General features: G+C 38.0%; 1 protein-coding gene across 1 annotated transcript in view; it reads right to left on the bottom strand.

The window, feature by feature from the left end:
- PDE8B (phosphodiesterase 8B) overlaps positions 1-15,290 on the bottom strand; it is a 204,832-nt gene that overhangs the window by 88,774 nt on the left and 100,768 nt on the right. The window contains exons 2-3 of the mRNA XM_023520409.1: positions 15,033-15,089; positions 2,646-2,836 (exon numbers count right to left, since the gene is read on the bottom strand). Coding sequence (XP_023376177.1) covers positions 2,646-2,836; positions 15,033-15,089 — 248 coding nt within the window. The remainder of the gene's footprint in view (positions 1-2,645; positions 2,837-15,032; positions 15,090-15,290) is intronic.

A 15,290-nucleotide genomic window follows, 5' to 3' on the forward strand; every position in this document is an offset into this window, starting at 1 on the left:
TACAATTCTCTAGTTATCAGTTTGTACTTGGGGAGGTAATTGGGTTAGATCTTTTCTTTTAAAACAGATAGTTCAGAAATTTGACTTTATAATAAAAATCAAAGTGCTCATTGCCATTTGAATATATAAATGCAGGTTAAAGTGTATTAAATATGATACACAGAGCTACTCCAATTTTTTCAGTTGTACTGCTGTTTGTCCTCAAATCCTTTAAACAAATGTGTGATCATCCAAGACTGAGAAATATTGCAACATAGCAACTGTCGTCATAATATTTGTTGTACGACCACCTGTATATAGTTTATTCCCTAAGCACTTAACAGGATTAAAACATGTAAGGACGTAGAATTTTGAGGTTGATGAGTCTTCTTAGAAAATGTGCTAAGAATGCTGCAGCTTAGATTCTGGATTATTCTGGTCAGGGGTTGTGAAACGGATGAACTTTTCATACTTGCATTTTACTACAAATAGGTGTACTTGTTTTGACCCATCTCCTGGGTCTGGCCTCTGCTTATTTTGAGACCCCTCAGAACAGAACCATCATCACCAAGAACAGAAGGCTCAAGGCTACTCCTGAGTAATTTGTGAAACAATGTGTACTTATTTTTCTTTCTGGTTATAGGGATCTCAGATCATCTCCATTTTACCGTGTTTGCACTACCATCCCTCAAGGGACAACCAGCTCGTATTGCTTCATCCTCTTCAACTCCAGAGTTTCCTGACCTTTCTCAAAAAATATGCCTTCCCTATTTCCTATTCCTCGAGACCTTACTCTATGTGAGTAGAAGCTTTGAGAAAATGGCCAGCTGCTGTCTTCCCTGGTGGATAAATGGTATTTGAAGAACAAATATTTTTGGAGACAATACCTTAACTCACTGTGGGGCAAGAGGAATAAGTCAATAGCCCCCCAATTAGAGTACAGACTACTTCCCGTTCAGCTAGCCCAAAGAACAGGTCCTGGTAAGGTAAAGCTACATTTATTATCTACTTAGTAGAAATTCTCACAATTATTAGCTAGCACCTAATGGAAAGAATGCATGGTGTTTCAGAGGCTTGCTCTAATATTTAAGGAAATATTTAAGTACTTCTCACCTTTGTTCAGCCTCTTACTCCCCAGTGAGGTGTCAAGAGTACACTTCTGGGCTATATTTAAAAGGGGTGGGCCTTATGCAAGAGGCTCAAACACTGCCATGAACATAATTGGCCTAGAGCACACAGTCACTTAGGTTCTGAGATTGGCTTCGGTTTTTGGGGTTTCTTCCTGCTGTTCACCTATTCTCTCTCATCCCTCTAAAAAAAACCTGGACATCTTCCTGGTTGAGAGGACTAAGGGGGAACCTGGGGATAAGCAGGGCAGGGGGCCAAGGAAGTATGTTGAGCTAATGTCCAGTCTAACTCAAAAGCTAGGGATCTTGGACCACAGATGATAATAAAGAATGCACATTCGCTAGAGCGTGACCCCACTCGTCTCAGGGAACATGTGCTGGCAGTCAAGCATTCAGGAACTGGGACATCCTCAACATGATCAGTAACGATTGATAAACACACTAGCAGATATGTAACCTGGCTGCTGAACTGCACAGATCCTGCATTGTTTTTCTGTGCAGCTAAGACAGAGGTACACTTATTAGGAAACAAAAATCCATTTATTTGTATTTGAGGAAGATTATAATGTTTATCTGCAAAAATGGGCCTTGTCTGAATTAAAGGAGTTCTTCCTATTTTTTCTTTTCATATCTGAAGCTTGTCTCAAATTATTTCATGCATGTACTCAAAATTGTGGTATTTCTACCATGAAATAATGTCAGTCAGTCAAGACTAAGTAAAAGTATACATACATAGCTAAAGGACCCCTTTAATCTATTTAATCTATTCATTTCTTGTCAGGGTACTAAAGTTTCTAAGAAGCCATTTCCTTACCTTTCACTTCCTATTTTCAAGAAAATTCCAGCTCCATATGTAATTGGAATCTGTCCTGGTCTAGCATTTAATTAGTGACCTCTTCCTGTCTAGCTTCAAAGCATTCCACTTCTGCTAAATGGCTCAGTTCATCCAAAGCTAACTCTTAGGACTGCATTTATTTATGAACAAACATGCATTTCCTCCTGAGAGCACCAGCATTTCTGTAAACAAGTGGGGGGTTTGGGTCCCTGAAAGATTTTCTGCTGTTGCAAAGTGGCCGCTTTTGCTCCATGAATGCTGTAGGATCCACCCATCTGTTAGGCAGGGAAAAATGTATATTTCACACATTTCTGATGCTCATTTTGGGACAGAATAATTAAAATATCTGGTTTACATCCAAAGCATATCTGCGTAATAAGAACTGTGTGAATTTTAATGTTCTGTGAAATATGAGCCATACTCGGAGGGGAAAAAAAATAAAACCTGAAGTTTTCAGCGGCACCCAGCTCACACCTCTAAATTCATCGGAACTCAAATGCAGAAAAACAGAAAAGGTGAGATAAATCCATAGGAAGAGCAATAGCTTACATCACAAATGAAATATCTGTGGTGGAACTAGAGACCTCTATAAATGAATTTTATAGAGACCTCTACAAATGTATTTTATAGAGACCTCTATAAATGAATTTTATTTGATTTTAAGCTGTTAAGTAGACATTTACTAAAAATATTAAGAAAGTTACCTGCACACTGCTTCTGCATCAAAATTTCGAGTTTGTCTGTGATCAATTACAATAATTTCATGATGTTTATCTAGAAAGCATTCAAGGGCTGACTCCGGAGTTCGAGCGATATTGCATCTATAACCAGCTCTGTCACAGGCCCACCAGAATCCATCACTCTGATTATCTTCCTTTGCGAAGATCAGCAAAACCTGGAACACACAGAAAAGAGCATCTTCACAGAGATCATCATCCTTAGAGACTGTGTTAAAAACAGGCCTACGGTACACTGGTTAGAAACACATCCTCTGGGGGAAAGTTATCTGGGTTCAAATCCCAGCTCCTCCAATTCATGTCAGTGTGTTTTGAACAAGGTACTTCCTCTCTTTGGCCTATGGTTTCGCCACTGTCAGATGTGATAAGAGCAGTGCCACTTTAAGCTAGTTGTGAGACTTGAACGAGTACAGAATAGATCCTCAATTACTCCAGTGATAGCTATTTTTAATTTCTGAATTGGCATTTTTACATAAGATTAAGCAGTGAAATTATTAACAGAATAATTAACGCAGGTTAGACTGTGGCTCACCTATATACCTATTTGGTTCCAGGGCAGGTGGTGTTTGCCTTGGAGGCTACCTCTCTGAACTTAGCATTTATATTCATATAAAGACACAGGAAAGGAATTCAAAACAACTTCAAAAACTAATTCTAACACCCAAACTCTGCCGGAATCTGAAATGAATAATCATGAAATGTGAAGCCAATGGAGCCAAATTGAGGAAAACGTGCCTCTTTTTGCCTCACTGAAGAGCACAGCCCCACCACTGGAAAGAAGGTAGCAGTAATTCAGCCTCATCATCCCCTAGGCTCCAGGGCCAGATTCTCTGGCAGCCAGAAAGTCGGAGATGGCCTTATCACTATCTGAACTTGCTCATTTCTTGTTTATGGTCTATCTTCCCCACTAGAATTGAGCGTCAGGATGGCAGGGACCTGCCTGTCACCTTCCCTGTTGAAATCCCGTGCCCAGCACTGGGCTGGAAGGTACCAGTTGTTCAGTAAATATCAGATCAATGAAAGGATGGCTACTTGTAGGGGTTTCTGCAAAATGCAAGAGGGCTTTACTATTATGAGGAATAAGACTATATCACAACAATAAGTCCAATAACATATGGTAATCTCAAGATATTGATATGGCATTTAGTATTTTTCAGCATCCACTTCTGGCTTGAATAATTAGGAACAGAAGGGTAGTTTCTCAACATGAAGAGCTTTAAGCCAATAGCCCATATCATTCTTCATGATGATATACCAAATATGTGTCATTTAAAATCAGAAACAAGACAAACTGTCAACCATATCTTAAAAATGTTTTGTTAATTGAAAATTGGCAGTACATAAAAAAATGGAAAATAGTATAATGAATTTTTGTACCCATCACCTAGCTTCAGCAATAACTACTCCTGGCCAATCAATCTGGTTTCATCTTTATCTATCCATATCCACTTTCCCAATTCTTGTATTACTTTGCAAATACTACATATCTATCATTTCATCCATATGCATCTGCTAAAGACAAACACTCTCAAAAAAAAATACCATTTCATACCTAAACTTCTCCAATAATTCTTTATAATTAAACATTTGAATGTATCATAAATGTCATTTGTTTTACACTGTTTGAATCATTTCCTGTTTTCTCAAAGCCATGTTTCTAGAAAAATAATACTTTTTAGCATGATTGCGACATTTCATTTTTAGCATGTGGCTTGAAATAACAAGCCAGTAACACATGTGGCAGCCACACCTATTAAGGGCTCTTTCTGGACAAAGGCCAGTCACACCTCAGTCCGGGATGTTCCTAAAAATCTTCAACCACAGAACTACCTCTAAGAGGATATGGGAGGTGACTCTTCCCAAAGAAATGAAGGGCAGAGATTTGTGGATTTTGATAGTGAAAAGAAAGCCTTCAAACATAACTATTAACAAAGGAGCTACGATGAAAAAAATCAGGTAGAATAAATTGGTTTGCGCAAAAATTCAACAGCCCTTTACTCGGTGTAGCCAAGGGTTATGCCAAGTGGTAGTAACATGAGAAACTCAACGTGTAGAGCCTAAAGTTCAGAAAAAAGTGTCAGAACTTCTCGTCTCTCCTCTGCCTGGCTGAATTATGGACTGCTAAACAAGAATCTCAACAATTTATACTTTCTTTATACAATTATGCCTCAGTATTTGACTAATACAATAAGAATACAACTATATTCTCATGTTGGACATTGCTACAGATATTAATCTCATATGTCTTACATGTCCTTAAGAGACTGGAGTGTTCCACTTTTGGAAAAATAATGTCATTATTTAGCAAATATTTCCTGAGCACCCACTATGTGCCAGACACTTTAATTGCTTAGAGTGCACCGATGAACAAATACAGACCCTTGTATAGTAGTAGTGGAAGGACAAACAAACTGTGCGCGTAATAAATAAGCAAGTGATAATGACTATTGAAAGTGATAAGTGCTATGTAAAAACCACAGGGCAAGGTAAGGGGGACAGGGAGTGGCTGCTGGTAGCAGTATTAAGCAGGGTGGTTAAGGTAGGTTTCACCGAGAAAATGACATACGAGCAAATGCCTGAAAGAAAAGTTGAGTTTACACCCGAAGGAAAGCATTTCAAGCAGAGGGAACAGTTCCACTGACCCATACGGTGAAACACATGCTTGCTGTTTTCAAGGAACTGCAAGGAAGCAAATGTGACAGAGGGGAGGGTGAGAGGGTGAGAGAGAAATCAAGTTCACAGCAGAAGGCTAGATCATGGTACGTCCTTGTAGGTCATTTTAGGAACTTAAACTGGATTTCACATGAAAACTTACAAACTGTTGAAAGTGGAGAATGGTATTCATCATACCTTGTTATTTATGTATTTCTGATGCTTCGCCATCTAGACCTTTGCTGATCCTGGAGTCCTGCCCTTCTGAGGGCTAGCCAATTCCTAGACACAGTGAATACTTGGCAAGAAATGCACTTTTCATATATGCAAACCAATCCAGAGCCCATACCTCGACCACCTTTTTTTTCTATTTTATGCTGCATTTATATTTATTTTGCTTCTTGTTTCATATTTTTAGTGAGACTTTTTTAATTTTTCAATTATAGTTGATAATATTATTTTACATTAGTTTCAGGTGTACAGCATAGTGGTCAGACATTTACAGAATTTATAAAGCGATCTGCTTCAACACTCTGGACCACTATCCACCTGCCCTATCACTCCAGGGCCAGGTACACAGACCACCTCTATGCCCCAGGCTACTGAAATGACTGGAACTAGTCAAATCTACTTACCCTGCCTCACCCATTCCTCCCCCACAGAAACTGTGATAAAGGCTCTTGCCCACGTTTTCCCTGTCCTCTGTCTCACTACCAGCCCTGTGGCTTCCCCAGGTAGTCCTGCACAGCCTAGCATGCCGTCACCTCTTGGGAACTGTGAGTAACAAACTCTCTTTTCAGTGACAGTCACCTTCTGATTTATTGTCCTCACCCTACCTGAATAATAATAAAATCTACAGTTAAAACAGGAGTATTTGTAAAGTGCTCACTAGAGAATTTCTTGGGGTAGTGTTTAAAATTCTTTCCACTTACAAAAAAATTCAGTAAGACTTTTTCAATAATTCAACTCCTAAGCAAAGTGAAAATATATGGGAAATAAAAAATATATATACATTTTAGAGTAAAGCACTATAATCGCCTTTTCTGAAGCCCTCTTACCTCTGGAGAATTCTACCTTTTCTAGGAAAGTGGTCGACCCGAGTATCCAGAGTTGGACTCTGTCCCTATCTCCTATGCCACAGCTGGGCTAATGATATTCTGTTTCCAGGAATTTGGAATCTGAACAGAGAGGCACAGAGGCTGGTAATTGGGACCCAGGGCTCATTAATAGCAGAAATACTGAAGGAAGAACCTTACTCTCCTGTTATCTAAGTACTCAGAAATGGCTCACTGCCAGCCTTTCTAAGCCATGGTTTTTCAACACTTCCTTGGATTCTGCTAAGAAAACAAAAACAAAAACTGCACCTTCTTATACGTTTCTTATTCATTTACTTACTTTTTGTGTAAGGCAGCTGTTACTAAAACCAAAACAAAATAAAAAACAAATAAACAAAAACAATCTTAAGCAATACAGGCCCTCTTCAGGTTTAACATTCTGTTTCAATATTTAATTTCCTGCTAGATGTGGCCATTTGTAAATATTTGTGGACCACTTGAGGCAAATCTCATAAAATGATTTTGTGAAATATATTTTGAAAGTCATTACTGAAGGCATTAAACAACTTGATTTGTAAAGAGTAAAAAAGTAAACTCTTTAGTTGCTCTAAATAATAAGCAGAACATTCATTCAAAGAATATTTTTGGAAGACGATCATGCCAGATGTTAAAAACTAGGAGCAAAAAGCTGATTGAGACTGACATAGTCAAGTCTCTGCCCCTAGGACCTGCACAGGGGAGAGAGTCAGAGACAAGTATAACAAATGCACTAGTGAGTGGTGATCCAGACAGAGCGTGGACACGGCCTCCAGGACAAAAATCTAAGCATGAGAAAATGGGCAGAAGGAAGCAGTTTTGTTCTGTCAGCCTCACTATACTGTTGTAAACACAGCAAACGAACTGATCTGAGGTGAAATCTGGGATAAGGAAGAAACGTATGCTAGTGGGGACAGATCTTGGCTACCTTACATTCTCTCCGGAACCAGAGCACAAACTACAGGCAGTCCTCATTTTGTGTGGTAGTGCCAGGTCATAAAAGTGACCATGCAAAGCAATTTTAATAAATTATGATAAAAGCGATTGCTCCATGACCTTTAGAAATTTTTGTCAAAACAATAAAAGCTTTCTTATTGTTGGTTATAAATGTATAGGAAAATGAAAAATATAAATTGGCATTTATTCAGTACATTGCAATTTAAAACATTAGAAAAGGTGAGAATTAAAATGTTTTCTTTTTAAAAACTTAAGACTAGTTTGAACAGTGCTTACCTTCTTCTAGTTGTATAAATTATGATACAGAGTGAGCATTTTTTCTATGCCTTGGTGAATTATAAATTCTTAAGTTTCGATCAGCTTCCGACATTTTATCCTCTGTACTTTCAATGTCATAAAATATCCCCGGAGTTCCTTTAATGAATGTTCAGTTTTTTGCTGGCATCACTTCCTCTGTGACATTTCACCCTTTTCATGACAATCGCTTTCTAAATTTATTTCGATAAACTTGCATTGACTAACTTCCTCTGGTGACCAGTCTAGAATCTCCCAAAGTGGCAGCGTCAATGTGCCTACAGTCGGCTATTCTCCTCTAACTTCATTTAAATTCTGATTTTCATTTTCAATGTTAACGCATGTCATTTCTTTGCTGCACTTTCATCTTTGTTGGCTAATTCTCTTTCGAAGATCTATTTTTGTGTAATGTCATATGCGCTATCGTGAAGAGACAAGGTGGCAGCACAACTACACACTTTGCTTGAACAGCTCGGAAGACAATCATAGAGGCTGAAAAAAGTGCTGTTACTGGTCACCAATCATAATGCAGGTTTGTTATATACTGGTTTGCAGACTAAAGAACTAGTAGCAAAGTTTGTATTTTATGCAATTATTCACAGTTAAAACACCGATGTAACTGCAATCTAAACGTGTTGTTGGAGGTCTGGTGTTAACCAGACACTGAAATTTGTGCATGCTGGGACTGTGCAAAGTGAGGGCTACCTATACTGCTTTCCAAATGTAACTACAAAGACCTCGAACTGCCATGTAGGGCCCCCGTTCTCAGCTCCAGGGAGAACCCTACCTGAACCTTCTTGAAACCATTAGTAAATTCATGTTTTCACCTGAGCTAGAACGAAGTAAGGGCAGGGCTGAGAAAATGAAGTACAGGGGTCTGGTAAGAAGCTGCAGAGGGTTAGCACACAGACTACAGGTGACTTCGGGGGGTCCCAGGGGTAATGACAGGAACAGGGCCATGACTCTCAGGAGTTCTCAGAGCAGGAAGGGGCTCAGGAGGTGATCCATCAACCTCATTCAACAGATGAGAATAGCAACTTCCCAAAGCTGGGCCCGTATGTCCCAACTCCTCATTCTCCTCATTCAGTGATCTTTCCATGGATCTGGCTGATGATTTCTTGCTTTGCCAGAAATCTTTGTACCATCCTTTTGACAAGTTTAAAAGTGCTGAAAAATATCTTGAGGATAACAGTATCTGTCATTGACAAGTTAGAATAAAACTCTTCTCTGGTGAAGGCTAATTACAAAAAAGATAAAGAGAAAACAAACTTTTCCTTAACCCGAAAATATAAGTGTTTATTATCAACAGTGTTCTTTAAATAGGGTATATCTACACTTTTCCAAGTGGATTACCAATATCTACTATTAAAGATCCAATTTTCACACTACTCTGTTGGGTTTTAAGCAAAAACCAGGTAATAAGGAGCTTCTAGAATAGACCACATGTATAGATCATATCAGTTGTATTCACATGATACTAAAGATCTGGCCAATTTGGTCAGAGGGGCGGTCAATTCAATAGGGAAAAAATGGCTTGGCAGCTTTCCTTAAATGTTCCTAGGAAAGTGATGCTAATAACAGCTAAACCATGATGAGAATTTTCTAAGGCCAGCCATTATACTGAAAGTACTTTAAATACACTATCTTATTCAATAACCCTTTGACAATTCAGTTTGAAAGTAAGTATTATCTCCATTCTACAGACATGAAAACTGAGGCTTTAAATGGTTAAAGCCACACAGCTAGCAAAATTTGAACTGAGGTTGACCTGACCCCAGAGCCTGTGTAATCATGCTAAGTAGCTTACTCTGTCAGTTTTATTTTTTACCGCCTACGACATAGGACCAAAAATTCCTACCAACTCTGTGGTCCACCAACCTGGCTGGATTAGGCAGAGGACACAACTTGGTAGCAGCTCTGAGGACAGGAGGGGAGATGCTAGCCACAGCAAGTTACTAAGTCTGAGTGTCTCCACCACTTGGTCATTTCATTTAATATGTGAAGGGCAGCTCCCTATGAGGCCACATGAACCCCAACATATAAAATCTCTAATGTATAACAGTTCCAGGACATTCCATGTCCATACAATATGGGAAAACAAAATTGAAGGGGAAGTGCTGCCTTGCTAGGAAAAAGCTTAGGCCACAGCTGTGAGGATGTTTCCACATTCAATTGGAAAGGCCTGTGTGAGGGGAGGGGGACAGCGTTCTAAGCCGAAACAAGTCAGTTCTATACACTGGGGAAGTAACTGTGCTTCAGGCATCGATGAAGAAAAGGCCACTTGATTTTCAGATGTCATGGTGATACGAATCTACTGCCTCATAATATATTTCCCCTACTTTTTATTTCTTTGCCAAGACTGGAAAATATGACTTTTACTGTGAGTCACAGCCACTCACCCAGGAAGAGACGTCCTCTATACTACTTACTGCACGTCTTGCCAATACCTCCACCGGTTCCACTCCCAAAGGTGCTCCTGCCAGCCTGCGTGGGGCACGCAGAGCCCCATGGTACACCTCCTCACGTGGGGGCTCATTCCTCTGAACTCAGAAACATACCCTCAAGAGCAATCGCATCCTGAAATAGCCTTATCAAGCAGGTTCCTCTGAAGCCCTAAGGGTTCCAGTTGATGTAGCTAATTAACATTTTGGGAATGCCAGTGAAGTAACAGAATATTTTTCTCCAAGAAAACAAAACAAAAACAAAAACAAAGGCATTAGGACATAATATGCTTTTTCATTTTTCTTGCAATGTCAATAGCAGGAGCACGAAAACACTTAACTAGATACCATGGCCCCTAAAGTTGGTGCTACAGATAATAAACCGACTGCCCAGTCCCTCTGGGTGGTCAGGGAGCACTGTGCAATCTTTCTTCACCCAGCAGCACCTAGTGTGGAGCCTTGAACATGAAGGTATTCTGCAGACTCTTATCTGGTAGATCAATGAGTGAAACTCTACATTTGAATGAGACCAAGTAGTAAAGGCATCCTTACACCTAAGTTGAGTTTATCTTTTTAAAAAGAATCTCAGTTATTCTGTCCCCCACTCAGAGGACTCTTAATCACCTACATCTGTTGTCATCGGGGGCCAAATTCATTTGACAGGTACCAGGTAGGGTACATGGTAGCACTGGGAACATTCCGGCTCTTGTACTGGGTGATGGGTTCATTGTATTCATTTTATTATTATATTTCAGAGCTTATGAGTACAGGTTAAATATTTTGGTATGTTTTAATATAACTGATAAATCCAAAATTACAATCGTTTTTCAGTGATTCGGAGCGGGGCTGTTAAGAGATATTCAAATCTTGCTGAGAAACAGATCATATTTGAGATGACAGAAATACATTTGAGACTGTTATAAAATTTGACTGCTAAACATGCATATTAAAAAATAACTTAAGGGAACCACTGAAAAAAATAGAAGCACAACCCATAGCTTTTAAAACAGAAAATAAAAGGTAACTCTGAAAACTCAATTTGACAAAAAACAGAAGAAAAAAGAAAAAGGATAATAAAACAGAAAACACAAAAAAAGAATAATTATATCAGTAATCACATGCAATGTAACCAGAATGAACTCCCTTATTAGAAGACAATCAGAATAGGTTTTAGAAAAATACAGCTATATGCTGCTAGCAAGAGGCGTATTAAATGTAAAGTTATAAAGAAAGCTGAAAATAAAAAGACAGAAAAAGATAAACCAGGAAAACCAAGATTAACCATGAAAAGCTGATCTGGCATTACCAACAGATAAACAGAATTTAAGGGAAAAGTTTAAAAAGGGAAGCTATATAATAAAAAGGATAGTCACCAAGAATACATACAATTAAGAACACACATTAATACAACGGACTCAAAATATTAGCAAATATTAACAGATACTGATAATGACATATCCACTGCCATAGAAACTAACAGATCACAGTCAAAAACTTAAGATAAAGGTGTTTTGAATAGAGTAATAAAGTTAGATTAATTCATGAACAGAGAACCCTGTATTCGACAGAGATACATTTTTTAAAAGGCTTTTTATAGAATATTAATTTCAAAATTGTCTACATTATTAGCCACCAAACAAATTGTGACAAGTATTAAAGAATCAGTAACAAAGACATCAAAACAATTCAGTAGAGGAGGGAATGTATAGTCTTTTCAACAAGTGGAGCTGGAACAACTGGATATCAATATAGGGGGAAAATGAGCCTTAACCTCTATATCATACGATACACAAAACTGAACTTGAGATGAATTATGAACCGAAAATTAAAAGCTAAAACGATGTTTTAAGAAAACAAATTATCTTCTCAACTTGGAAAGTAGGTAATGATTCTTAGAACACAGAAAGCAATGACCATAAAAGTGATAAATTAGACTACATCAAAATTTAAAATTTTGCACAAAAGCCAGACGTATGAAAATAAATAGAAGAGCTACAAATTGGGAGAAAATATTCTCAAAATCTGATAACAGGACTTGTAATAAGAATATATAAAGAACCCCTACAACTCAATAAATTAAAAATAGATAGAAGACTGAACTAAGCATTCACAAAAGAAGGTAAAGGAAAGGCCAATAAATTTTAGAAAGCGTTCAATATTATTAGTCATGGAGAAATGGAAATTTAAATAACCATGAGATAGTTACCCACTACTCACCCACTAGATTAACTCAAAAAAACTGAAACATCAAATATTACCAAAGATTTGGAGTATTCAGAATGCCTGTGTTGCTTGCAGGAGTGTAAAATGGTGCAACTACTTGAGAAAAGATCTGGAAGTACATTACCTTATAAAACTAAACACTGTTATTTAGGAGGTTGTAACAATACAATTAGGCAAATAAGATAAAAGGTATTTAGATGAGGAAGAAAAGTTTTGACATGATCTCGTACATAGAAAATCCTAAGAAATCTATAAAAAACTAAGAGCTAATAAGAGTTCAGCAAGGTTGCAGAATATAAGATCAATATGCGAAAATAAATTGTATTTCTATGCACCGGAAATGAACAGCCCAAAAACGAAATTAAGGAAACAATTCCATTTGCCATAGCATCAAAAAGATTATTATTTCAGGAATAAATGTAACAAAAATATAAAAGATACATACTGAAAACTACAAAACACTGTTGAAAGAAGCTAAAGAAAAAACGAAATAAATGGAAAGACATCTTATGTTAATGGATTGGAGGAAAAAATTGTTAACATAGTAATAATCCCCAAATTGATGTACATATTTATTGCAATCACTATCAAAATCCCAGCTGTCCTCCCACCTCTCAGAACAAATAAGCTGGTGCTAAAGTTCATATGAAGATGCAAGGAACAAAGATAGCCAAAATTATCTTGAACACTGAGAAGCTGGGTGACTCACACTTCAAAGCTATAGTAATCAAGACAGTGTAGTACTGGCATATGTCAGAGATATCAGTTGAATACAACCAGGAATCTAGAAATAATCCCTCACAATTATGGTCAGCTGAATTTTGACAAAGGTGCCAAGACAATTCAACAGACATTTTTTTTTTTTAAACAAAAGTTGCTGGACAACTAGATATCTACATGCAAAATAATGAAGCTCTACTTCATACCATATATAAGAACTCAAAATGGATCAGAGAACTAAAATGATAAAACTCTTAGAAGAAAACGGAGTAAATCTTCGTGACTTTATATCAGGCAATAGATTTTTAGATATGACACCAAATAATGTTAAAAATTAGAGAATGATGCCTACACCCTGATACCTTACAAATAAAGCTTAAAATATTCAAAACAAAATTATGAATAGATGCACATACATGTAGAATATACAAATATCATAATCTCTGAATAGTGGTTACTTTTAGGGAGGAGAGGAAGGAGGGCAAAGGGATAAATAAGAGTTTAAACAGTACTGTTTCTTTAAAAACTCAAATAAGGTATACTGTTACATCTGATCAAAGTGGGTATGGGTATACACATGTACCTTTATGAATATTTGAAACTTTACAATTTGACAAATTACATTTTTAAAAGAATGAGGCATCCTTATCATGAGCATTCATTGCCAGTAAGCACAGGGCAAAAATGAAAGTAAATTAAACTAACTGATCTAAAACTACACGCATCCCAAGAAATATTCTTGAAATTACTTTGGGAATAGTGTCATTCAATCTTTTGTCATTGCCTTTATTCAAAATGAACTACAAAGTATGTGTACTCAGAATGATTACTGGAATTTTCCACTTGTTTGTATTCTATACAGACAGTTGTGGCTTATGTTTATTTTAGTAACTTTTTTTTCTCTCTCTCTGCTCCTAAATTTGTTTTCATCAAATTTTCCCAAGCTTAAATCTTCGTTTTTTTTCCCTTCCCCTAGATTTGCATTTCCTTTTCCAAGCAACAGTAAAACATTATTTTCTTTTCCATTTGCTCATAAATCAAACAGCACATTTCCTTGCTTTTTTCACTTTCATCTCCATGTTAGTTGGTTTACATCTTTTCTGTATCTTCACTCATCCCAAGTGCAGGACGAGCTGCCAGGTGCTAACCAGACACAGTTTTCATAGAGAGGAGGTTCGCTCATATAGGCCTACGAGGATGACGTACATGCAGAGGGAGATTTAACAATTATTTAAAAGGGTACAGACCCCTTTCACATACGTTTCTCTGAAGGGGCCACAGGGAACTGGAGGGGCTGTAGGGAGGACACACTGTTCCCTCCATGTTACAGAGCCCAGAAGGCTGCTTTGCTCAGGTCACACAGGACAAGAAAGGGGTACCTTTTGTCCTCTTCTCTTCCCAGCCAACAACAGTTATCATTTACTGAGCACTTTCCACTGCCAGCCAGATTTCTAGGCACTCGCTGCTCTTCCATTTAACTCATGATTCCCATGGGAGAGGCATTATCTTCTCCACTTTACAGAGCACTGGGTAGGGAAATGAAGCAATACATGCAAGGTCACACAGCCAGGATTCATGCCCAACTGTGGCTCACGGCAAAGCCCTGCCTTTTACCACACATCCCCTTTCCTTTACCTTTCAGGTTGCAGCAGGAGATGGAACAGACAGACTAGTTTTTTGGTCAAAGAGTTGTTCTCCTTCACAATCCACCATGCAATCTACCTATTACGTTCATACTCAAGATGGGGCAATGTCTAAATCTTCAAGAAAACAATTCGATTCCTCAAGTATGACATTAATAAAAGCAAGCGTTTACACACAGAAACACACACATATGTGTATACACCAAGTATTATGTACAGGTGTGTATAGAGGGGTGAGGGTGGCTATCTGCTGTGTACCAGAAGGGCCCCAGACAGCACTCATGTGACCATGTGCTTTGGAAATGAAGCCCCTACCAAGTGAGGGAGGCGTACCTGAATAGGATCCTGTGTCAGTCTCATGGGCCCAATGCGTACCTCCGCAGAAGAAACCTGCCAAATAAAGGACAGCACATGAGATGTGTCAAGTCTGAAACTACAAGAATTGGCAAATTCTCCCTTATACTGGATATTACATATGTCACTTTGCAGATGCTAAATATAAAGATCCAACTTATTGACCTGGAGACAGTTTACAAAACACCATGTACAGTACAATCTTGGTTTTGTAAAATACATATACATTTACATGCA

Source organism: Pteropus vampyrus, unplaced genomic scaffold (assembly GCF_000151845.1).
Source record: "Pteropus vampyrus isolate Shadow unplaced genomic scaffold, Pvam_2.0 Scaffold262, whole genome shotgun sequence".
NCBI classification, from domain to species: Eukaryota; Metazoa; Chordata; class Mammalia; order Chiroptera; family Pteropodidae; genus Pteropus; species Pteropus vampyrus.